The sequence below is a fragment of the Mesocricetus auratus genome, unplaced genomic scaffold, assembly GCF_017639785.1.
Source record: "Mesocricetus auratus isolate SY011 unplaced genomic scaffold, BCM_Maur_2.0 Super-Scaffold_100009, whole genome shotgun sequence".
Taxonomy (NCBI): Eukaryota; Metazoa; Chordata; class Mammalia; order Rodentia; family Cricetidae; genus Mesocricetus; species Mesocricetus auratus.
Window position 1 is genome coordinate 50,868,548 of NW_024429193.1, and position 17,934 is coordinate 50,886,481.

At 50.2% G+C, this 17,934-nt stretch overlaps 1 protein-coding gene across 3 annotated transcripts; it reads right to left on the reverse strand.

Annotated features, from left to right (window-relative positions):
- Nucleotides 1-2,418: 2,418 nt before the first annotated feature.
- Nucleotides 2,419-17,666, reverse strand: Inka2 (inka box actin regulator 2). Of its 3 annotated transcripts, none has more exons than XM_005076577.4 (2): nt 17,467-17,666; nt 2,419-6,449 (listed from the first exon to the last, which is right to left on the reverse strand). In XM_005076577.4, the coding sequence occupies exons 1-2, from the start codon at nt 17,548-17,550 to the stop codon at nt 5,607-5,609; spliced, it is 927 nt and encodes a 308-aa protein (XP_005076634.3). In that variant the 5' UTR covers nt 17,551-17,666; the 3' UTR covers nt 2,419-5,606. The 3 variants fall into 3 exon arrangements, with proteins under 3 accessions (XP_005076634.3, XP_012973603.2, XP_012973602.2); XM_013118149.3 differs by having other exon boundaries at nt 17,343-17,479; XM_013118148.3 differs by lacking the exon at nt 17,467-17,666 and adding an exon at nt 16,648-16,865.
- Nucleotides 17,667-17,934: the final 268 nt, after the last annotated feature.

Sequence of the window (17,934 nt, forward strand, 5' to 3'; positions counted from 1 at the left end):
GTAGAGTATGGATCTAGCATAAGCAAGGCCAGGGAGTCCATCACCAGTGCAGGTGGGCATGCGCACATACCACCTTCCTAAATCCCTGCTGTCGGCCCTCTCCCACAACTTCCATACAAGTGCCCGAATGCGCGAGCTTGCGCGCACGCGCGCACACACACACACACCTCCCTAAGTTCCTGCTGTCAGCCCTCTCCCACAACTTCTCATAAGTGCCTGAGCACCTTCTGGGCCTGGTGGGAGACAATGCCTGGAGTGTGGCCAGAAGTGGAATGGGAGGTAGGGAAGGCGCTCACCACCCAACTCTCCATTTCCTTCCCTGTTACCCTGCCCACCCCACCCCTCCTTTTAATAGACACAATAAGGGGAGGAGGATCTAGCAAACTCGGTGTCCCCATTAGTGCATAGTAATTCAGGACAACATCCTGGGGTAGGAAAGTCTGGGACCAGATGTTGGTAAAAAGGACATCCATGGAAGTGACCCGGGTCAGGAAGGCTGGAGGAAAGAGGCCACGAAAGAAAGGGAGAACATTTGGGGCCTGGGACGAAGGTGACTTCTTCAGTGGCTGTTGAGAGAGAAGTGGCTGTGATCATCTGAAAGACCTGAGCATCCAAGTGACAGCATGACAACAGAGATAGGGAGGTGAGGGAAGGGAGGTAAGACTTCACGGCAGCCGGAGTTAAAATAGAATTGGTTTGAAAAGCCAAGCCGTGGACCAGGGACAGGGCTGTGCAACAGCTTCAAGTGGGGACTCTACTGAGGTTTCCTGCTCTGACAATAACTGCTCACCACTCCCCTCTTTCCTAGGGAATGGACTTTGAAGCTGTGAAAAATAGGGCAAGAGGGGGTCAGCTAAGAAAAGCTTGGCCACTGGCTGTCCCTAAACAGGATAAACTCATGATGGGCTCAGCTCAGGGCTCCCGGTGGAGTGGAAATCACACACAGCAGCCCTGAGCTCAGTACTGGAAGCAGAAAACTGAGTAGTTGCTACCCTGGAGGTGTTCAGCACAGAAGCAGCTCACCAAGCTGAGTAAGTAGTGGGCTTTAGACAAGGCCTACGGGAGAGTCCAAAGTGCCTTTCTAGCTGAGAAAAGTAACGAGTGAAAGGCGGTCTGTGCGGGAACTGCACTCAGGACAGCACAGGCAGACCCGAGCTTGGGGCACTAAAGGTAACCCATCTCCTTGGTGGGTAAAATAGGGGAGAAGTTCCAGAAACAAGGCCCAGCACGACAGTTGGGATCAACTTGAGCAAGGTTGGGCCTCTGACACTGTGGTTAGACAGGAGGGCCAGGTTGAAGTCACAAACTGCTCCTACACCCTATTGGTGTCCTTACCCTGGGCCATACTTAGATGAGGACAGCTTTCCCCTTTGAACCAGCACCTACATGGGGAGAGTTAAAAATAAGCAGGGGTGCAGAACTCTGATTCCTACTACCCTGGGCAGGGTAGAGTCCAGTCAAGGACCCTGCTTGAGGAGATGCAGACAAAAGAAAAACTTAGTAATTGCCAAGGCTTCCTGTGAGAGATTTGCCCCCAGCTATGGGCACACTGACTTGTGGCCTCTGACCAGCACAGGGGTGCCTTCAGGAAACAGTGGGGTGGTGATGGAGAGTGGGGCATTGGAATGTAAGAATGGGAACTTTGTTGCAGGGATAAAGAGGACTCCAGTAGGTGATGGCTTGCAAGGGTGTTCATTGGGCTTGCAGGAGGTAGAAGGAAGGGATACCTTGGGACTGATGGAAGGGAAGGGTAACAGGAAGATCAAGGAGTAGGTCTTGTCAAGTTCCTTCCCCACTCAACAAAAAGTGTAAGTGTAAGATTTGGCAAAACAGCCCAGGTAAGCAACATCTCTACAGTAGACAAAACCAGACTCACACACCTCTGATCCTTGCCATGATCCTGTGATAAAATTAGAGCACAAAACCAGGGCTCAGAGAAAGCACTGTTTATTTTCAGCATTGTCCCTTGGGGTCTGTGGTTAGGCTAGAGATGACGGCTAGTGCCATTTCTGTGGAACCTGTGTGTTGGAAACAGTGGACTCAACCCTGCATCGTACCTACTTCACACGAGAGCAGAGGAGCCTCCAGCAGGGCAGGCTATTGTTAAAATGTCTAGGTTTATCCAGTAACGAGACACAAACCATGACTCAACGATCCCACGTGGAGTTTTATTGGTGGACAGGGAAGGAAAGGGGGATGAGAGGTAACTAACCCATGCAGAGCTGAGAGAGAGAGAGAGAGAGAGAGAGAGAGAGAGAGAGAGAGAGAGAGAGAGAGAGAGAGAGAGAGAGAGAGAGAGAGAGGGAGGGGGTGAAATGAAGAGAATAAGAGAAAGTAAAAGAGATGAGAGTAAGAGAAAAGATGAGATGGAGAGGAAGATGAGATGGAGAGGAAGATGAGAGACGGTAAGCGGGCAGGGGTCAGTCCTTTAAAGGGTCCTTTGCACCTGCATGGTTCTCACAGAATTCTGGGCTGGCCAGAGTGTTGCCTGAGTGCATCCTGCCAGGTAACAGGGCAGGCCAGCGTAATGCCTGAACCTTTCACAGGGGACATGCTCAGGCTCACACAAAAACAGGCCTGGGTCTGGATTCCTATCTCCTTGACTCCCAGATCAGGAATTCACAGAAATGCTTGGTGCTGTCAGAAACACCTAACAGCCCTGGTTGGAGAGATCACCTGAGGTGAATGGACACTTCCTCAGAGAAGACGCACACAGGCTGCAGCTTCCCAGACATGGTGTACTCTTGATTTTATCCTGTAGACAATGCTGGGGTGACTTGAGAAAGACAGCCGTCTCTGGAGCCTCTGAAGAACAGGTGAGGATGGGGCAAAGTTGAGTCACGTGTCTGTTCCTCAGGATCAGTTTGGGTTAGAGAGCACCCTGAGGGTGAGCTGCAGAAGAGCCTGGAGAGGGTTCCAGTTCTGCAGGCTTGTGAAGAGGAAGCAAAGAGATCTGGCAGGCTCTACCAACCATGCCCAACAGTGGAGGGATTTTCCAGTGGATGCTGTCATTGGAGAATATCTACAGACTGACCAGAGAGAGGCAGGTAGAGCCCTGAGAAGATGCCTAGGCCAACTCAGAGGCCATCAATACTTGCCAAGGAATTACGACAGGTGTAGGGCAGACCTCCATGCCAAGATGGGTATAAAATGAGCTTCCAGCTCATTTGCATGTCCTAATTAACCAGAAAATGAGCCCAAGAGGCAGAATTAAGCTATTGGTTTCTCTGCCTACTTTTTCACTCTCTTCTCCGCCACATAAACGTTGCCCTGCACTCTTCATCACTGCGGCCCGAGGCATGGCTAGTCACTTCTGCACTTACTTCAGTAGAGCAGTCTTCATCACTGTGTCAGCAGGAGCCAAGAATGTGGACAGAAAAGTAACAGTTACATGAGGTTGAGTTACCATAATCTTTCATCAGTAAAGCATGACATAGTCATTGGGATATTATATCAGCCCCTTCAAAAGCCCAGGCAAAATTCCTCCAGTAGCCCTCCAACAGATATTCCTCAAATAGACAATGAGCATGCCACTTGTCAATCATGAAGAGGTGTGAATAATCTCAGAGGACAAATGTTGTTATTCCTGATTCGGCTGTGGAGCAAATATGGACAGTTTACCAGGTACAAGAACACAAGATTGGAAGTCAATTATAAATGATTTCAATCGCAGCTTTGTACTGTTTGGCCTTGAAGGAGTTAACTTCTCTGAGCCTCTATTCAGGTAAAATGATCTAAAATGAGCAGCCATTTCCTGGGCGTGGCAAAAAGGAAATAAGAGTATAAATAAAGGCAAAGGTGCCTGGCACCTGTGGATTATCTTGTAAGCCAAAATTACTTCCTAATTGTTTTGTTTTGGTCCTTTGACTCCTTTCTGGCCAGGTAATGATTAACTCTATTTCTTTGTGTGCCTCAGTAACTTGGAGGAGAGCAGCTTGTTCCTTTCCCATCGCTGAGTTCTTCCATTGCAATGCCCACACAGGAGAGGAGTCTGTCATGTTAGTCCATTTAACCGACGTCAAGTACCACTAGTCCACAAAACAGTTGAGTTGCATATGGATGGTGAAGACGTGACTTGTCTTCCTGTACAATCATAGTCCATGCCCTCTCGAATAATTTCTTGAGTGTTCCACCCTTCAGGAATCAGAGGGTAAGGTTTTCACATGTTCATTTTTCTACACGCATTGCTGCAGCCACAAAAGGCAGCCATATTACAGAAATTCAGGGGAGGCAGCATGGATAATGACCTGCTTGGCCAGAGAGAGTGAGCCCAACTGACAAACTCCAGGCCAAGGAAGATAGGCCTGATGCCCAGGGATCCAAACTGGGAGCTGCTTTCCTCTGCAGGCAGCCTGATCTGGGCAGCTTGTACGCCATGACTTTTTGACCCATTGATTTATCGGGAAAATAATTCTAGGTCATTCTAGGTCTGAAAGAGGTGGGAGCATTGTCTGGCAAAAAGTGACAGATCAAAACTAAAACTGAAAACCTCTTTCCCCACTTAAGAAAAGAATGATCATCTATCATTTGACCCTGTGAGAACATGCAGACGACCCTCCCCACAACTGCCATTACTTCCCTACATCCAGTTTCAGCCTAAGCTCCCCCTTCCTCCACTCAGTCCCCTGGGGGTCCAGGCTGCAGGCAGAAGAGCTTCTCTTGTGATTTTTCTTCTCCAATTTGTTCTTAATGCTCTGGGGGCAGCAGGCGGCTTGCCTCTAATTGCAGCTGTCACACCCCATCAGGCTGAGCTGGGTCTGCAGGAGGGGTTAGGGAAGAGCTAAGCCACCCTCCAGGGTGGCTGCGCTTGAACAGGGACCTACTTTGTCCTCTCCTGGCCAAGGAGGGAGGGCTCAGATGGTCCCTCTATTGACCAAGGTGGTTCTGGGCTTGTCGACTCGCTACACAACGTGCCTGGTGTTAACCCCACCCTGAGGGTGCCTGGTTGGTTTCCAGGGTGAGGGTAGATGAAGCCAGGATTCGTTCTATTCTCTAGGTGACTATGAGATGTGGGCTAGATTTATTTTTTTTTTCATGTATGAGTGTTGTTTCTGGGCTCACCAACCATCTGCTGCCCAGAAGGAACGTTAAGGCAGGCAAAGGAGTCTGGATAGGGACTCACTGTTGGGCCAGGCAGTGTATAACTCCAGGGTCCATCAACAACCCTGAGGTGGCCCATTTGCCCCCTAGCAGTCATGAGTGTGTTTTTGGACACCTCAGAGATTGCTGCTTCATCTGCAAAGTCGACATGTCTGCTTGGATTCATGTCAGCACCTGGGTGAAGGCACATTCCTCCTCCTCTGCACTTCGGAGATACAAGAGCATCCGATTGGGCTTCCTCACCACACACACACACACACACACACACACACACACACACACACCCACACACCACACACCACACACTCTCTCTCTCTCCAGGGACTCTTACCTCAGCCTGCCCTGTGGCAGCCCCTCCCCACTGTTTGACTAAGAAGACCTCTGCTGTCCTTTCTTTCTGAGGATGGGAACTTGCATCTGGCCTGAAGACTATGCCGTCTGCCCTCCCTCTCCCACCAGGGCCCAGCACGAAACCACCTCTTAGGTTCTGCCAGCGTCTCTCGAATTCAGACCCAGACAGCTGTGTTAATGTCAAAGCCCCCACGAGGGGCTTCTAAAGCCTTGGGGCTGCTTGTGGCAGGGGTTTCGATGTGTCGAGGCTCTCCGGAACTTGAGAAGGGGAACCGTCCGGAGCCCTTGGAAAGACTCCTCTTCTTGACTTTCTGCGAACGTCCTGCTCGTGACTCAGAGACCATGGGAGTCATCCAGCCTGGCTTCTCCTTAAGCAGCCTGTCTCGGTCAGGCCGCACGCTACGCAAGAACTTCCTAAAAATGTTTGCTGTTAGGGCAAACTTGCGACCCAGCTCCCTTGACTGGCCTTTTTCTCCCTTGGGTTCACTGGATCCCCCGGTCTCACTTTTTTCTCCTCCCTTTTCCAGTTCTGGTAAGTCTAGCCAGTTGCCCACCAGGTCTGCAAAAACATTGTCGCCTAACACCAGAGGCTGCCGATTTCTACCTCGGGACATCAACGTGGAGGTCCAGTCATCTGGTTCCGCCCACTCTAGGCCCTGGTGGGTACAGTTTTGGTGCTCCTGCAGCTGTGTCTTAGGAAGGACAGCAAGATCCTTCCCACAGGCACTCCTATGGCATGGAAACTTGAGGCTGCTGTCAAAGGAAGGCTGGCTGGAGGAGGGACCGGCCATAGGCCCCGTAGGACCTCCACTACCCTGCCAGCAAGGGTATTCAGGCTGTTTCTGTGAGTTCTCAGGGCCGCTGAAGGCTGGCGTGCCTCCAGAAATCTCCAGCTGTTCTAATGCTGTTTGCACCTGGAGGAGCTTCAGTTCCTGCAATGCACCCATCATGCAGTTCATCTGATCCTGTAAGCCGTCCCCTACCTCTTTCATGGACATCTGAAATGAGAGAAAACACAAGGCCATTGAGTGCTAGGGCTACAGGGGGGTCACCCCTCCACCTTGAACCTCACTCAACCTGTATGTAACCTTGGAACACACACTTCCTGGATCATCCAAGCCTGCCATTAGAACCTCACCTCCACAGTCTGCTACAGAATAGACCTCTGTCATGAGAGGAGGAGTCTGAATACTGCTATGACTGGGTAAGAGAAATAACATTAGCAGCACTGAACTAACCAAGACAGACACTATCCTAAAAGCTGTTTATATGCTCCACCACTTGCTAAATCCACAGAAATTATCATTAAGTTGAAAATTCATTCAATACACCCAAGCCATCAAATATCACAGATTGGTCTAACTTATGTCCAAGTACTCAGATGGAAAACCTTCCCAATACAAATCCTATTACGTGATAATGAAGTATTGACTTCATTACTGTACTGAACACACCTGTCTCAATCAATCAATCAATCCAACAGAAAAACCTAGCATGACTTTATGGGTATGCCTTGTCCAAGAATCATTAAGTTGGAGATTGGCGTTTTATGTGTTTGTTTGATTAGTTGCCTGGTGTGTGTGTGTAGACATATGCATATAGATACATATGTGGATGCATATATCAACTTACATATTATTGATTACTCTATTTTAATCCTTCCAACTCTCTTTGAGATTGTGACTATTATTGCTTCCATCTGACAGATAACTAAGGCCCACAAGTGATTAGATAGTAAAAGGTGGAGCTGAGTTTAGTCTGGGGGTATACAAAGTGGTAGTGGTGAGGCTGGAGAGATCGCTCAGAGGTCAACAGCACTGGCTGCACTTCCAGGTTCAATTCCCAACACCCACACGGCAACTCACAACCATATGTAACTCTAGTTCCGGGGGATCTAATGCCCTCTTCTGGCTTCCTCAGGCACTACATACGTGGGGACAATGGTAGAAATAATCATGTGAGAATATTTACTGGGAATCATGCTGATGTACTCGATGTCTCATCCCATTCAATTTCTATAAACTCTGGGAGGTTGATATTCCCACTTCAGCAAGTGAGTAAGCTGGGGCAGGAGGGAAGCCAGGGACCCGAGGCTATGCAGCTTACAGAGCCAGGACTCAAGCTCAGGTCCACCAGCAGATGGCTGGGCAACAGGGCCAGACTTGAAGGCTACTCTGTGCTCTATAGAGCAGTAGAAGGTGCAGGAGAGAGAAGGGTAGGCCTGGGGCTTCCTCTTCACATATGACCGGTCAGGAGAGGCAGGCCAGAGATCCTTTGTGCCAGAAGTCCCTGCCCAGCAGCCTAGCTCCTCCCACGCACCTGTTCCCTCATGCTTGGATCTAGCATTCTTCCTGCCTTCTCAGCCTTGCTGGCTCTGCCCTAGCCATGCCAGAAGCAGGGGTTCTGGGGCCAGCTTCCCTAGCCCCACGTCCTAGGTGCCATCTGGAAGGGACTGAGGGACTGACTGACTTGGGTGAGGGCCCTACTTGGAGGTTGGGGAGGAAAGGTCGTCCCTGATAACATTCACAAAGTTCCCAGCCCCTGTGCCCAAGCTGCCTTGGGCCTGCCAGCTCCCTCCCCACATCCTGATCAAGTTACTCACAGTGAGCCTCTGTGCGGGAACCATCTGTTTGTAAGCCCCCCCAGAGACCCATGCGATCATCTTACCTCCCAGGCTTGTCTTAATGCCCAGAGCTAAGTCCAAGGGTGGGGGGTGGGGAACTAAAATAGTGGGGGACACAGAGGCACTGCAGTGTGGGCTGTCAGCTAGTCCTCTCTGGATTCTGGATCAAATCTCCTACCAATCCCAGTCTGGTGGGGAGAGATCTGTCCAAGCTCCCTTGAGCCAACAGCAATAAAGGTCGGTGGAGGACTGTCAGCCCCCGATGGCCAGGAGGCCTTTGCTGGGATTGCCCTTGCTTTGTGCACCTAACTAATACAGGGCAAGGCGAGGCACAACGGAGCAGCCCTGGAGTTGGCTGGGGCACACATGTGCCATTTGAGTGGCAGGGATGGTGGTGCAGCGGTGGCAGGAAGGAGACACAGAACCCATGGAGTACCTGTGCCTGTCACTGGCGGCCCTCATCCCGACCCCTTCCTTTCAGACATGCTCAGCTGCTATCGGCGTAGCTCTGAATGGAGCTAGAGACTCCAGATCAGTTCCTTCCCCACAAATTGCCCTATTTGCCCCCATGCTCTAATCTACTCTCCTGTCACCTGCAACTTCTATTCGGTCACTCTGTTCCTGTCTAACATATCCCCGAAATGGCCTCCAGGCCACCAGACCCACGACTGCCTGACCACTCTTCCAGATGTACTTCTCCATCCCATCACCTCACTCAGTGGCTTTCTGTTGTCGAAACTCAATAATTATGAGTCTTCAAACTATGACGACCTCTAGTTAAGACCCATGATGGAAATTCTAGTTCCAAGAATTTAAATCCACATCTCATACATGTTCCCACTATGCCCCTGTCAAGGCCTCCTCTTAGATCCTTGAGGTATGTGTTCCCGAAGTCCTACTTGTGTACCGGGCCCATGTCTTCCATGGCTTAAATACTCAGTTGCTCATGAAATATTTACCGAGTATCTACTGTTTAAAGGTAGAGACTGAGATCTACACGCCACTATATAACCCCAGAACCTACCTGATACTTTTGGTGATACTCATAAACCTTGGGTGGAGACTACTGACTCCCCTCCATACATAATCCCTCGGGAAAGATTGCTACCTGAAGTCTCTTGCAGGGCTGGGAGAGAGATCCAGGGCCATTTCTCAAGGTTTTGATTTACCAAGCAACGAGGAATCTAGCTGGCAGGCTTTCTTCCAGAAGGAGAAACACAGTCAGGCCAGAGGTAGTGGGAGGAATGAAATGACCCATTCAGTCTCTTCCAGTGTGGAAAAATCCATAAGAAACAATGCTGACATTTTATATGGTTTTCCAGCGGGAATGAATGTGTGTGGGAATGTATGAATTTGTAGTGATCCATAAGACAGAGGCTCCTTTTTAAGAAAACAAATGCGAAATTGTATCCATATTGAAAACATTCTGCATTGGTTCAGAACTTGGGGTGTAGAAACAAAAGGAATGGGGTTCAAATCCCAAGTCTGCCAGGTAGCATCTGTATTTTAATTTGTCTGTGAGGTACTGTTGTGTTTATTGACGTGTTCTGTTTCCTTAGACAGACTTGCTATGCAGCCCAGCTTCAAACTCACGATTCTCCTACCTCACTCTCCCAAGCTTTGACATTACAGGGGTGAGCTATCACACCCAGCTCAATTTCTCCACTAGCCTCAGATTCACTAAGGGTGGTCTTGAAAATCTCATTGTCTGGATTCAAGTGCTGGGATTATAGGTATGTCCTCCATGCCCAGTTTTGTGCAGTGCTGGGAATCAAACCCAGGGCTTTGCCATAGGCAGGCACTTGAACAACTGAAGTTCATTGTCAGCTCTATATCTCTCTCCATTCTTTAAAGCAGGAATAACAGTCCCGGCGTCACCAGCCACTGTGCAGATTAGGTGAGATAATGGTTTTATCTACAGGGTGGAAAGAAGCATCACATGCAGGCTGCCTGTTAAGACCTCCAGTGTGCTTTCAAAGTATTTCTTCCTTGGTGAAGCTTCACATGTGTTAATGACAGGAGTCCATGCATCATGTATGGTCTGACCTAGGAGAACGCCTCTTTTGTCCAGCTCCCCTGCTCCCTAGCTTCCTCCTAACCCCTCCCACCGACTTCCAGGAGCCCAGCCGCAGGCAGAGGACATACTGACACTGAAGGGAAGGCAGTTATGAGAGAGATGAGAAGAGAAGGAAGCTATGGGAAGCTGGGAGGGCCAGGGGCAGTGGAAACAGGAGCATCCTCTGGCCATGACTGTGAAGGGAGCCAAGAGCACAGCCTTTCTCACCAGCCCCAAGGGGATGACGTCATCCATGGAGAAAGAACCAGAGACAGTGCTGCTCTCTTCACTCAGAGCGTGGGACCATCTGGAATCCCAGGTCTCCTCTTGTCTTAGGACCAAAGTGGGAGGGAGGGAGCAGCGTGGGGTGGGAACAAAGGAATGGGGTTAGCTTAGACAGCTGGAAATAAATAACTCTGAGTGCCAGTCTTTATGCTGTAGGCCTCTTAGTATCTCAAAACCATTCTTCCTGCAAGGACCAAGTCTTGCTCTACTTGGTCTCGGGGTCAACTGGAGACATCCTAAGAAGATCTGATTGGTTCTCCTCTGAGTAGAAATGGACCCAACAGCACACGCGCCAGCCATACACCATCAAATACAAAGTCCTTAGGCATACCCCCAATGGAATCTCTGAGAAAAGCTTGAAAAGTCCCATCACCGCCCCATCTTTGGCCTTATATCACCCCAGTCCATCACTTACCTCTAGTCTTGCCTTGGATTTAGTTTTAGCTTATTGTCTGCATATCAAACTGTAGTTTCTGTAGCTGCAATCTACTCTAACCTTCCTGGTGTGGTCAAGAGTTCCATGCTATAGTTTGGGGACCCCGATGGGGTCCTAACTGATAAACTTTGCACTTGGTACTAGGCACATTCGCCAGTGTTTTTTTTTTTTTTTTTTTTTTTTAGGTTGTGAACTTGTCCAATGTCAGTCCTCCTGTGTGAAGTATGTTTCCTTTTCTTTGCACTGCTGAGTCCCACTACTGCTCTGGGTGGCTGGCTGGGCAGGAAGGAGAAAACCCCACTTGATGGATTAGGAAGTGAGAGATCCCCTTGGGTCATCTCTTCTAGAGCCACTGTTACTCAAACATTCCTTTCCATTTGCTTGTATTGTCTTCACTGAATCTTCATGTGATTTAAACTCCTATTTAATATTTATTCTAATGTCTTTATAAAGGAACTTGCACAAAAAGTGTAGCACAAGACATCAACAGGTGGGAGTCGTAAGTATGCATGCACTGTAACTCCTGTTCTAAGACTTTTTTGCGAGAGAACTGGGATCCCAAGGCGAATCCCTTCCTCCAGGCCAGTGGGCCTCCTTGTCCTTATGGGCTACTTAACTTCATGAAGTGCTGTGAGAAGCTAGGCCAGCCAGTATGAGGTGGATCAGAAGAGGAGAAAGAGTGAGAAACCATGGCCTGAGGGCCCCCAGCTCCAGTCCTGCTTCTTCCCACTAAGGGCTCCTAAGAGGAAAGTAACTGCTGCATTGGGCTGCGGATCCCACCATCTTGAGTGGAGCAGGAGGGAGTTTGGGGTCAGCCGACTATGGACAGATCTTCCCATCGGCACTGGCTGGGCCCTTTGTAGTGTGGGAGGAGAAGAGCTGGAAGGAGATGCCAACATCCTCGGCTCCCTTCCCAAGTCCTGCCTTGGGCCCCTGACTGATCCCGCAGCTGTGCCCTCCTTCCATCCATCTCACGCCCTCTCGGAGCTCAGCCGGAATCCTTTGACACAGGCTCAGCTTTGCCCATGGACTTGGCAGTGTGCCCTGCCTCCCTTCCCCACCCCATTACTCACAAAATCCCCACACAGTTCCTTTCAACCCCTGGGGAAGCTAGAAGGAGGCTCTGGGCCGGAAATGGGAAAAGCCCCACTTTTGCCAAGTGACCCACTCTGCAGCGCAGTGAATAGGGACCTTCTTGACTCTTGGCTAGAACTTTCAACAGGAAGGTAACATGGAAACTCTGCCAAGAGCTGCAGAGGAGGGAGGAAGATAAAGAGAGCAGGAAGTGAAGGGTGAGAAATGATGAGCCTACTTTCCCAAGTGAACCATCTCCTGCGGGTCACATGGTCAGGCAAGAGGCAGATTGGGAGAGAGAGAGTTCCCATACTGCCTGATCTGGAAGGCCGCCTCTCAGCCTTAGATGACCCTCTTCTCTCTGACAACTGTAGCCCCTCTCACTTGCAGTCAACTAGGGAACCTGAAGAAGCTCCCTGCTTTTCTCCTTCCTAGTTCAAATCACCATACTCTCTTGCCCCGCCTCTTCTAATTCATGTTCCTTCCCCATTTGCTCCCTCCCCTCCCATATGACATCGTAGGTATCAGGGTGCATCTCTGACCATATATATATATATATATACATATACATATATGTATATATGTATATATCTGACCATGCTCCTCTCCAGTGCTCAGGGGAAAATGCCAGTCTTTGCCATGGCACTCAAGGCTTCCATTTCAATTTGTCACCCACTATTTCCCTGCATATAGTCTATTGTCTTCAAACATCCACTGCTTATCATCTCTATGACCTTGGCCAAGGCACCCAATCTCTAGTTTCATGTTTATAAATGAGAATAAAGCTGGATACAATGGCTCACACATGAAATTTCTGTCAGTTTAGGTAAGTTTAGTTTAGTGAGATGTTGTTTCAAAACTTAGTGCATGTGCGTGTGCACACACACACAGACAGAGACAGAGAGATATGTGTGTGTGAGAGTGTGTGTGAGAGAGACAGAGTGTGTGTGTGTGAGAGAGAGTGTGTGTGAGAGAGTGTGTGTGTGAGAGTGTGTGTGAGAGAGACAGAGTGTGTGTGTATGAGAGTGTGTGTGAGTGTGTGTGTGAGAGTGTGTGTGAGAGAGTGTGTGTGTGAGAGAGTGTGTGAGAGAGAGTGTGTGTGTGAGAGAGAGTGTGTGTGTGAGAGAGAGTGTGTGTGAGAGAGAGAGTGTGTGTGTGAGAGCGTGTGTGAGAGAGACAGAGTGTGTGTGAGAGAGAGTGTGTGTGAGAGAGTGTGTGTGTGAGAGAGTGTGTGAGAGAGAGTGTGTGTGTGAGAGAGAGTGTGTGTGAGAGAGAGTGTGTGTGAGAGAGTGTGTGAGAGAGACAGAGTGTGTGTGTGTGAGAGAGAGTGTGTGTGTGAGAGAGTGTGTGTGAGAGAGTGTGTGTGAGAGTGTGTGTGAGAGAGACAGAGTGTATGTGTGTGAGAGAGAGTGTGTGTGAGAGAGTGTGTGTGTGAGAGTGTGTGAGAGAGAGAGACAGAGTGTGTGTGTGAGAGTGTGTGTGAGAGAGACAGAGTGTGTGTGTGAGAGAGAGTGTGTGTGAGAGAGAGAGAGTGTGTGTGTGTGTGTGTGTGTGTGTGAGAGAGAGAGAGAGAGAGAGAGAGAGAGAGAGAGAGAGAGAGAGAGAGAGAGAGAGAAGGCAATAGTAAAAATACCACTTGCTGGGTTGGACAGTGTTATGAATTTGTTATATTAATTTTCCAGTACTGAAGATTGAACACAGGATGTTACACATGCCAGGCAAGTGCTTTATACTTAGTCACAACACCAGCCCTGGCATTGTAAGTTAGTATCAATATATGTTAACTTTTTATTAAACTATGGCTATACCTTCCATGAAGACAACATCTGGGTCTGATTCTATTTGTATCCACAGTACTGGTGTCTGGTTGGTGCCTCAAACCAGTATGAACTCAACAAACCTGTCTGATCCTTATGTCAAAGACTGGGTCCAGTTGCATACACCTTAGTCCTGTCCTTGGAAGTCTAAGAGCAGGAGACTCTCAAGTTCAAGGCCAGATTTTACTTATACTGCCATTTAATCTTCACAGTAGCTACATGAAGGGGTACTTTTAACAACCCATTCTAAAGATGGGGAAAGTAACCGATATGCCAGAGTCAGACAGGGCCAAGGTCTGGGTTCAAGTTGACCTGCCCTGAATCATATGTCTCAGCTGACCCCAGACTAACTGACCCAGAAGCTCTCTTTCTTCCCCTGGGGAGAAAAAGGGGGTGGGCTTTACACACAGAATGAGATGTTTCTGCAGAAGCTTCTTTTTGTTCTTAAGAAATTTGCTGTTTTGCTCAAGACTTGAAAGTTCCAATCATAACTTTCCCACGCTCCTTTTTCTCCTTATTTTGTCTTTAGGCCTTATTCCTTAGTCATATGCTAGGGCATCCAGAACTTGTAGCCACTAGTGACTAAAGAATTGCCTTCTGGGAATACAAGTTCCCTAAAAGGACTTTCCCTAGCCTGCGAAAGAGAAGTCCCTTGGTTGCTTCCCCAGGGCTCAACTAGGACTGGCATTTCATAATGCCCTCCTATGATATCCCCTCCTCCAGAAGGCCTCCCCAGCCTGGCTGAACCTTGGGAGCTCTGGTCACTCCAATTTTATGCATTCGGTTTATTCAGAATCAACCTGAACTCACAAGAACTAGTCTGGGGGCATCCTGTGTGTCTGTGTCTATACATTTGTTGGAACCTCACAGGGAGCTGTGTGTAAGGAACAGCTGGTCCCAAGGCCTGTGTTCGGGCAGGCCCAGCTTCGGCAGCTGGAGGGAAAGGGAGGGGCTGGATGTTGTAGCACTCCCCCCACTAAGAAGTATGTCAGCTGCTGCTACTTTTTCAGCCTGGTTTCATTCCTGAAACTCGACTCTCCTCCCCTTCCAGGCAAGGAGAAAGGGCCAGTACTCTAGCTACCAACTTAATTGTGCCCAGGTCTCTGAACTCTCAGCCTCCTGCATTTTTACAATGCAAGTTTTTAGCTTCAGGAAACTTGAAGCTTTGGATATGGTGTATTTCAGGAACAACATTTCTTGGCTGAATTTTGGTGCTAAGGACAGGACTGGATAAGAATGGGGAACACCCTGAACAAAGACAATTTCACAACCTGTTAAGGTTGCCTTCTGCAACAGGCTTATCCCAACGTATCCACAGGATGTTCTTGAAGGGAATTTCATGAAATAAACAAATGTAGATGTTAATCAGAATCAGAATTACATGAGGTGTTCCTGGACAAGAACCTGGAAATGTACAGTGCTTTTGCGTGGTGATCATGTCTGGAGTGAACCAACTGCAGGGCAAAAGCCCCCCATTCACAGCATAAACTGCCTGTGTGTAATGCTTACTTCACCACAGCCCTTGGGTATAAAGAAGTTCCCTATCCCTGCCATAGGCAAGGGATTCAATCCCTACCATCCCTAGGAGAAGGCAGCTCAGGGTGGACCCAGGTTAACGGCACTTGGCTTTCCTCTTTGCTCCAACTGCTCAGTACCCAGGCACAGAGATTGCACCTTGCTACTTAAACACAGGGGCAAGGTGTCCAGGAGGGAATGAGGCTCAACAGCTCTGCCTATCACCGGCTAGGACTCTTCTTCAGTAAGCTGGCGCTGGGGAGGGAGTACCAGGGGGTGAAGAACTCCCCCATCTAGTGTCATTCTGGGCCCTGGGCCAGGCAGTTGGCTTGCTCCCCAAGACAGTCAAAGGCTGGAGATGCTCAGACAAAAGGCCAAATGAAAGCTGATGGGGAGCAGGACGACTTTAGCCTTTCTCTTTCCTTCTCCCAGGCTCAGGGGCTCAAGGCCTTGGTGGAGGGTTTGCAGATCAAAATCTGGGAGCTCAGCTACGTACAGATTTCTCCTTCATTCTTTCTCTCTTTTTTTATTCTCTTGACATCCACAGACTGTCTTCTTCCTCCCCTCACCACCTCCCACCTAGAGTGATGTAAAAAATGCAAATCAGTAAGATTTAGAAAAATTCATTCCCATGCCAGGAACACCCACAAACCCTCTATAGATGCTCAGCCTGATGTAGGTGGCGTGGTCCCAGGTTCCAGGCACAAAGAGGATCCGATTAGATTCTTTTCTCAACATGGGCTTTGATCCTCAGCCATTGTCTGGAATGATCTTGGTCTTTCTTTCTGGTACTGGCCACGTGAAGAGAGAACATGAGCATGGGATATTTATGGGCCAGAGCCACTATCCTGAACTAGCATGGCCTGCACATAAAAGCTGAGAAGTACAGGTTCAGAAGAGCATCAGTGGACACTTTGGCTCTCCGAGGCAGTAACTTTCACATTGAGTGCCATCACAGCCAGGGTTCGGGAGGAGGAACTAAAGGCGTGAACAGGAACCCATGGACTGGGACAGACAGGACTACTGCCTGGGCACCTTGGTCAGGGAGCATCAATGAGAACACCTGCTACGTCAGCCCCCTTCCCCTACCCTGCCACCAGCAAAGCCTGCCCCTAACACACTGCTGAGCCTCTACAGACAGGAGGGGAAAGGCTATCCTGGGATCTTAAGAGGCCTGAGCTGGGCACTCTCTGGATCCAGGTATGCTGTTGGACGCCTGGTGACCTGGCTCTGAAAAGAAGAAAGAAGAGGGTAGCAAAATGAGGTAGGGGAGCCCACTGCCATGGAGATAAAATGAGAGATACAGAGAGGTGGAGAGAGAGGAGGAAGCTAAGGGAGTCTAGGAGAAGGGAGGGGGCGGAGCAGAGAAAAGAGGCATGTATGTGCCTACCTGTCTGCATGAATCCTGGTGGTAAAGGACCACTAGAGGTGAGGGTGGTGGCAGAGAGAGAGAGTGTGCGTGCAGGACAGCCTCAGCAGTCATTTCTCCCTCTTCGGTGATTCACTCCCACTCCTCAGGGTAGCATACTCACCCTCAGCACCCCGGGGCCCCGCACGCACACTCCCAACACACTCCCCAAGCCCAGACCTGACATCTGGCTGGGCCTCCACAACTCCCGCTCGCGATCTGCCAGGCAGCACCCCTCCTCCCCGTCATTACAGCTGCCACCCCCCTCCCTGCTGGCAGACAAGCCCGGGCAGACAGCCGGCCAAGCCTGCCCCCGCAGCCGCGCCAGCTCTGCCAAGCCCAGCAGAGCTGGGGGCCCCGGGCGGTGCCAACTCCCCACGAGCGAGCAGTCCAGCCTGACCTCTTGCCCAGGACAGGGATCTGTCTGCGCGCTGCAAGAGTCCAGCACCCGAGCGCCAGCCTGCTGCTTGCCTGTCGCTCCTGCGACTCTGGGCACTTGAGCCTTACTCCATATGTGTGCCTGTCCTCTCTGGGTGTGCCCCTCTTTTCTTCTTCGGCTGTTCTGTCACATTTCAGCCTGGCTGGCTGTTCTGACTCCCTGTTACTTGCCCATATCTCATCAGAATCTTTGCCAAAGTTTCTTGCCTCTGAGCGACGGCCCTATAGCCTCTACCTACCAGCTGGCATCTTCTTTCCTCTCGTCTCCGCGCTCTCTGGTGCACGGAGCTCGGTACCGAGGCCAGGTACCTAGGTCTGGGTGGAGCAGCCCTCCCTGTCCCCCGGCTTCTGCTCCGCTCTTACCAGCTCCTGTTTGAGGCGACGCAGATAGCAGTCCATGTCCCTGCTCTCCTTCCTCACTTGCCCATTTGCCGGGCTCGGGCTCATGAGAAAGTAGATTTCTCAGTGCGCTCCTCGCCCCTGGCCGCGCAGAGCCGAGCCTGGACTCCAGCTTGGGGACCTAGTGCAGCGTCCCCCGCAGCTGCCACTCGCGGCCGGGGGTGGGGGCGGAGGAAAAGTGCAGCAGCCAATGAGAACTCAGAAGGGGTGTCTTCGGCCAATGAGAAGAGTGGCCCGAAGGACGCGGGCTGGGCGACCTGACTAGGTCTGTCGCGGGCCTTGCAGTGGCCAGCAGCAACTACTGGGGGACCGGTGGAGGTTGAGTTCTGGGCTCTGTGGAGCGGGGAACCTCAGACTGCCAACGCTCCCCAGTGGAGGCATGATCTATTACAGAGAAAGAATGCAGTCTAAGGAGTGAGGATTCGGCATCAG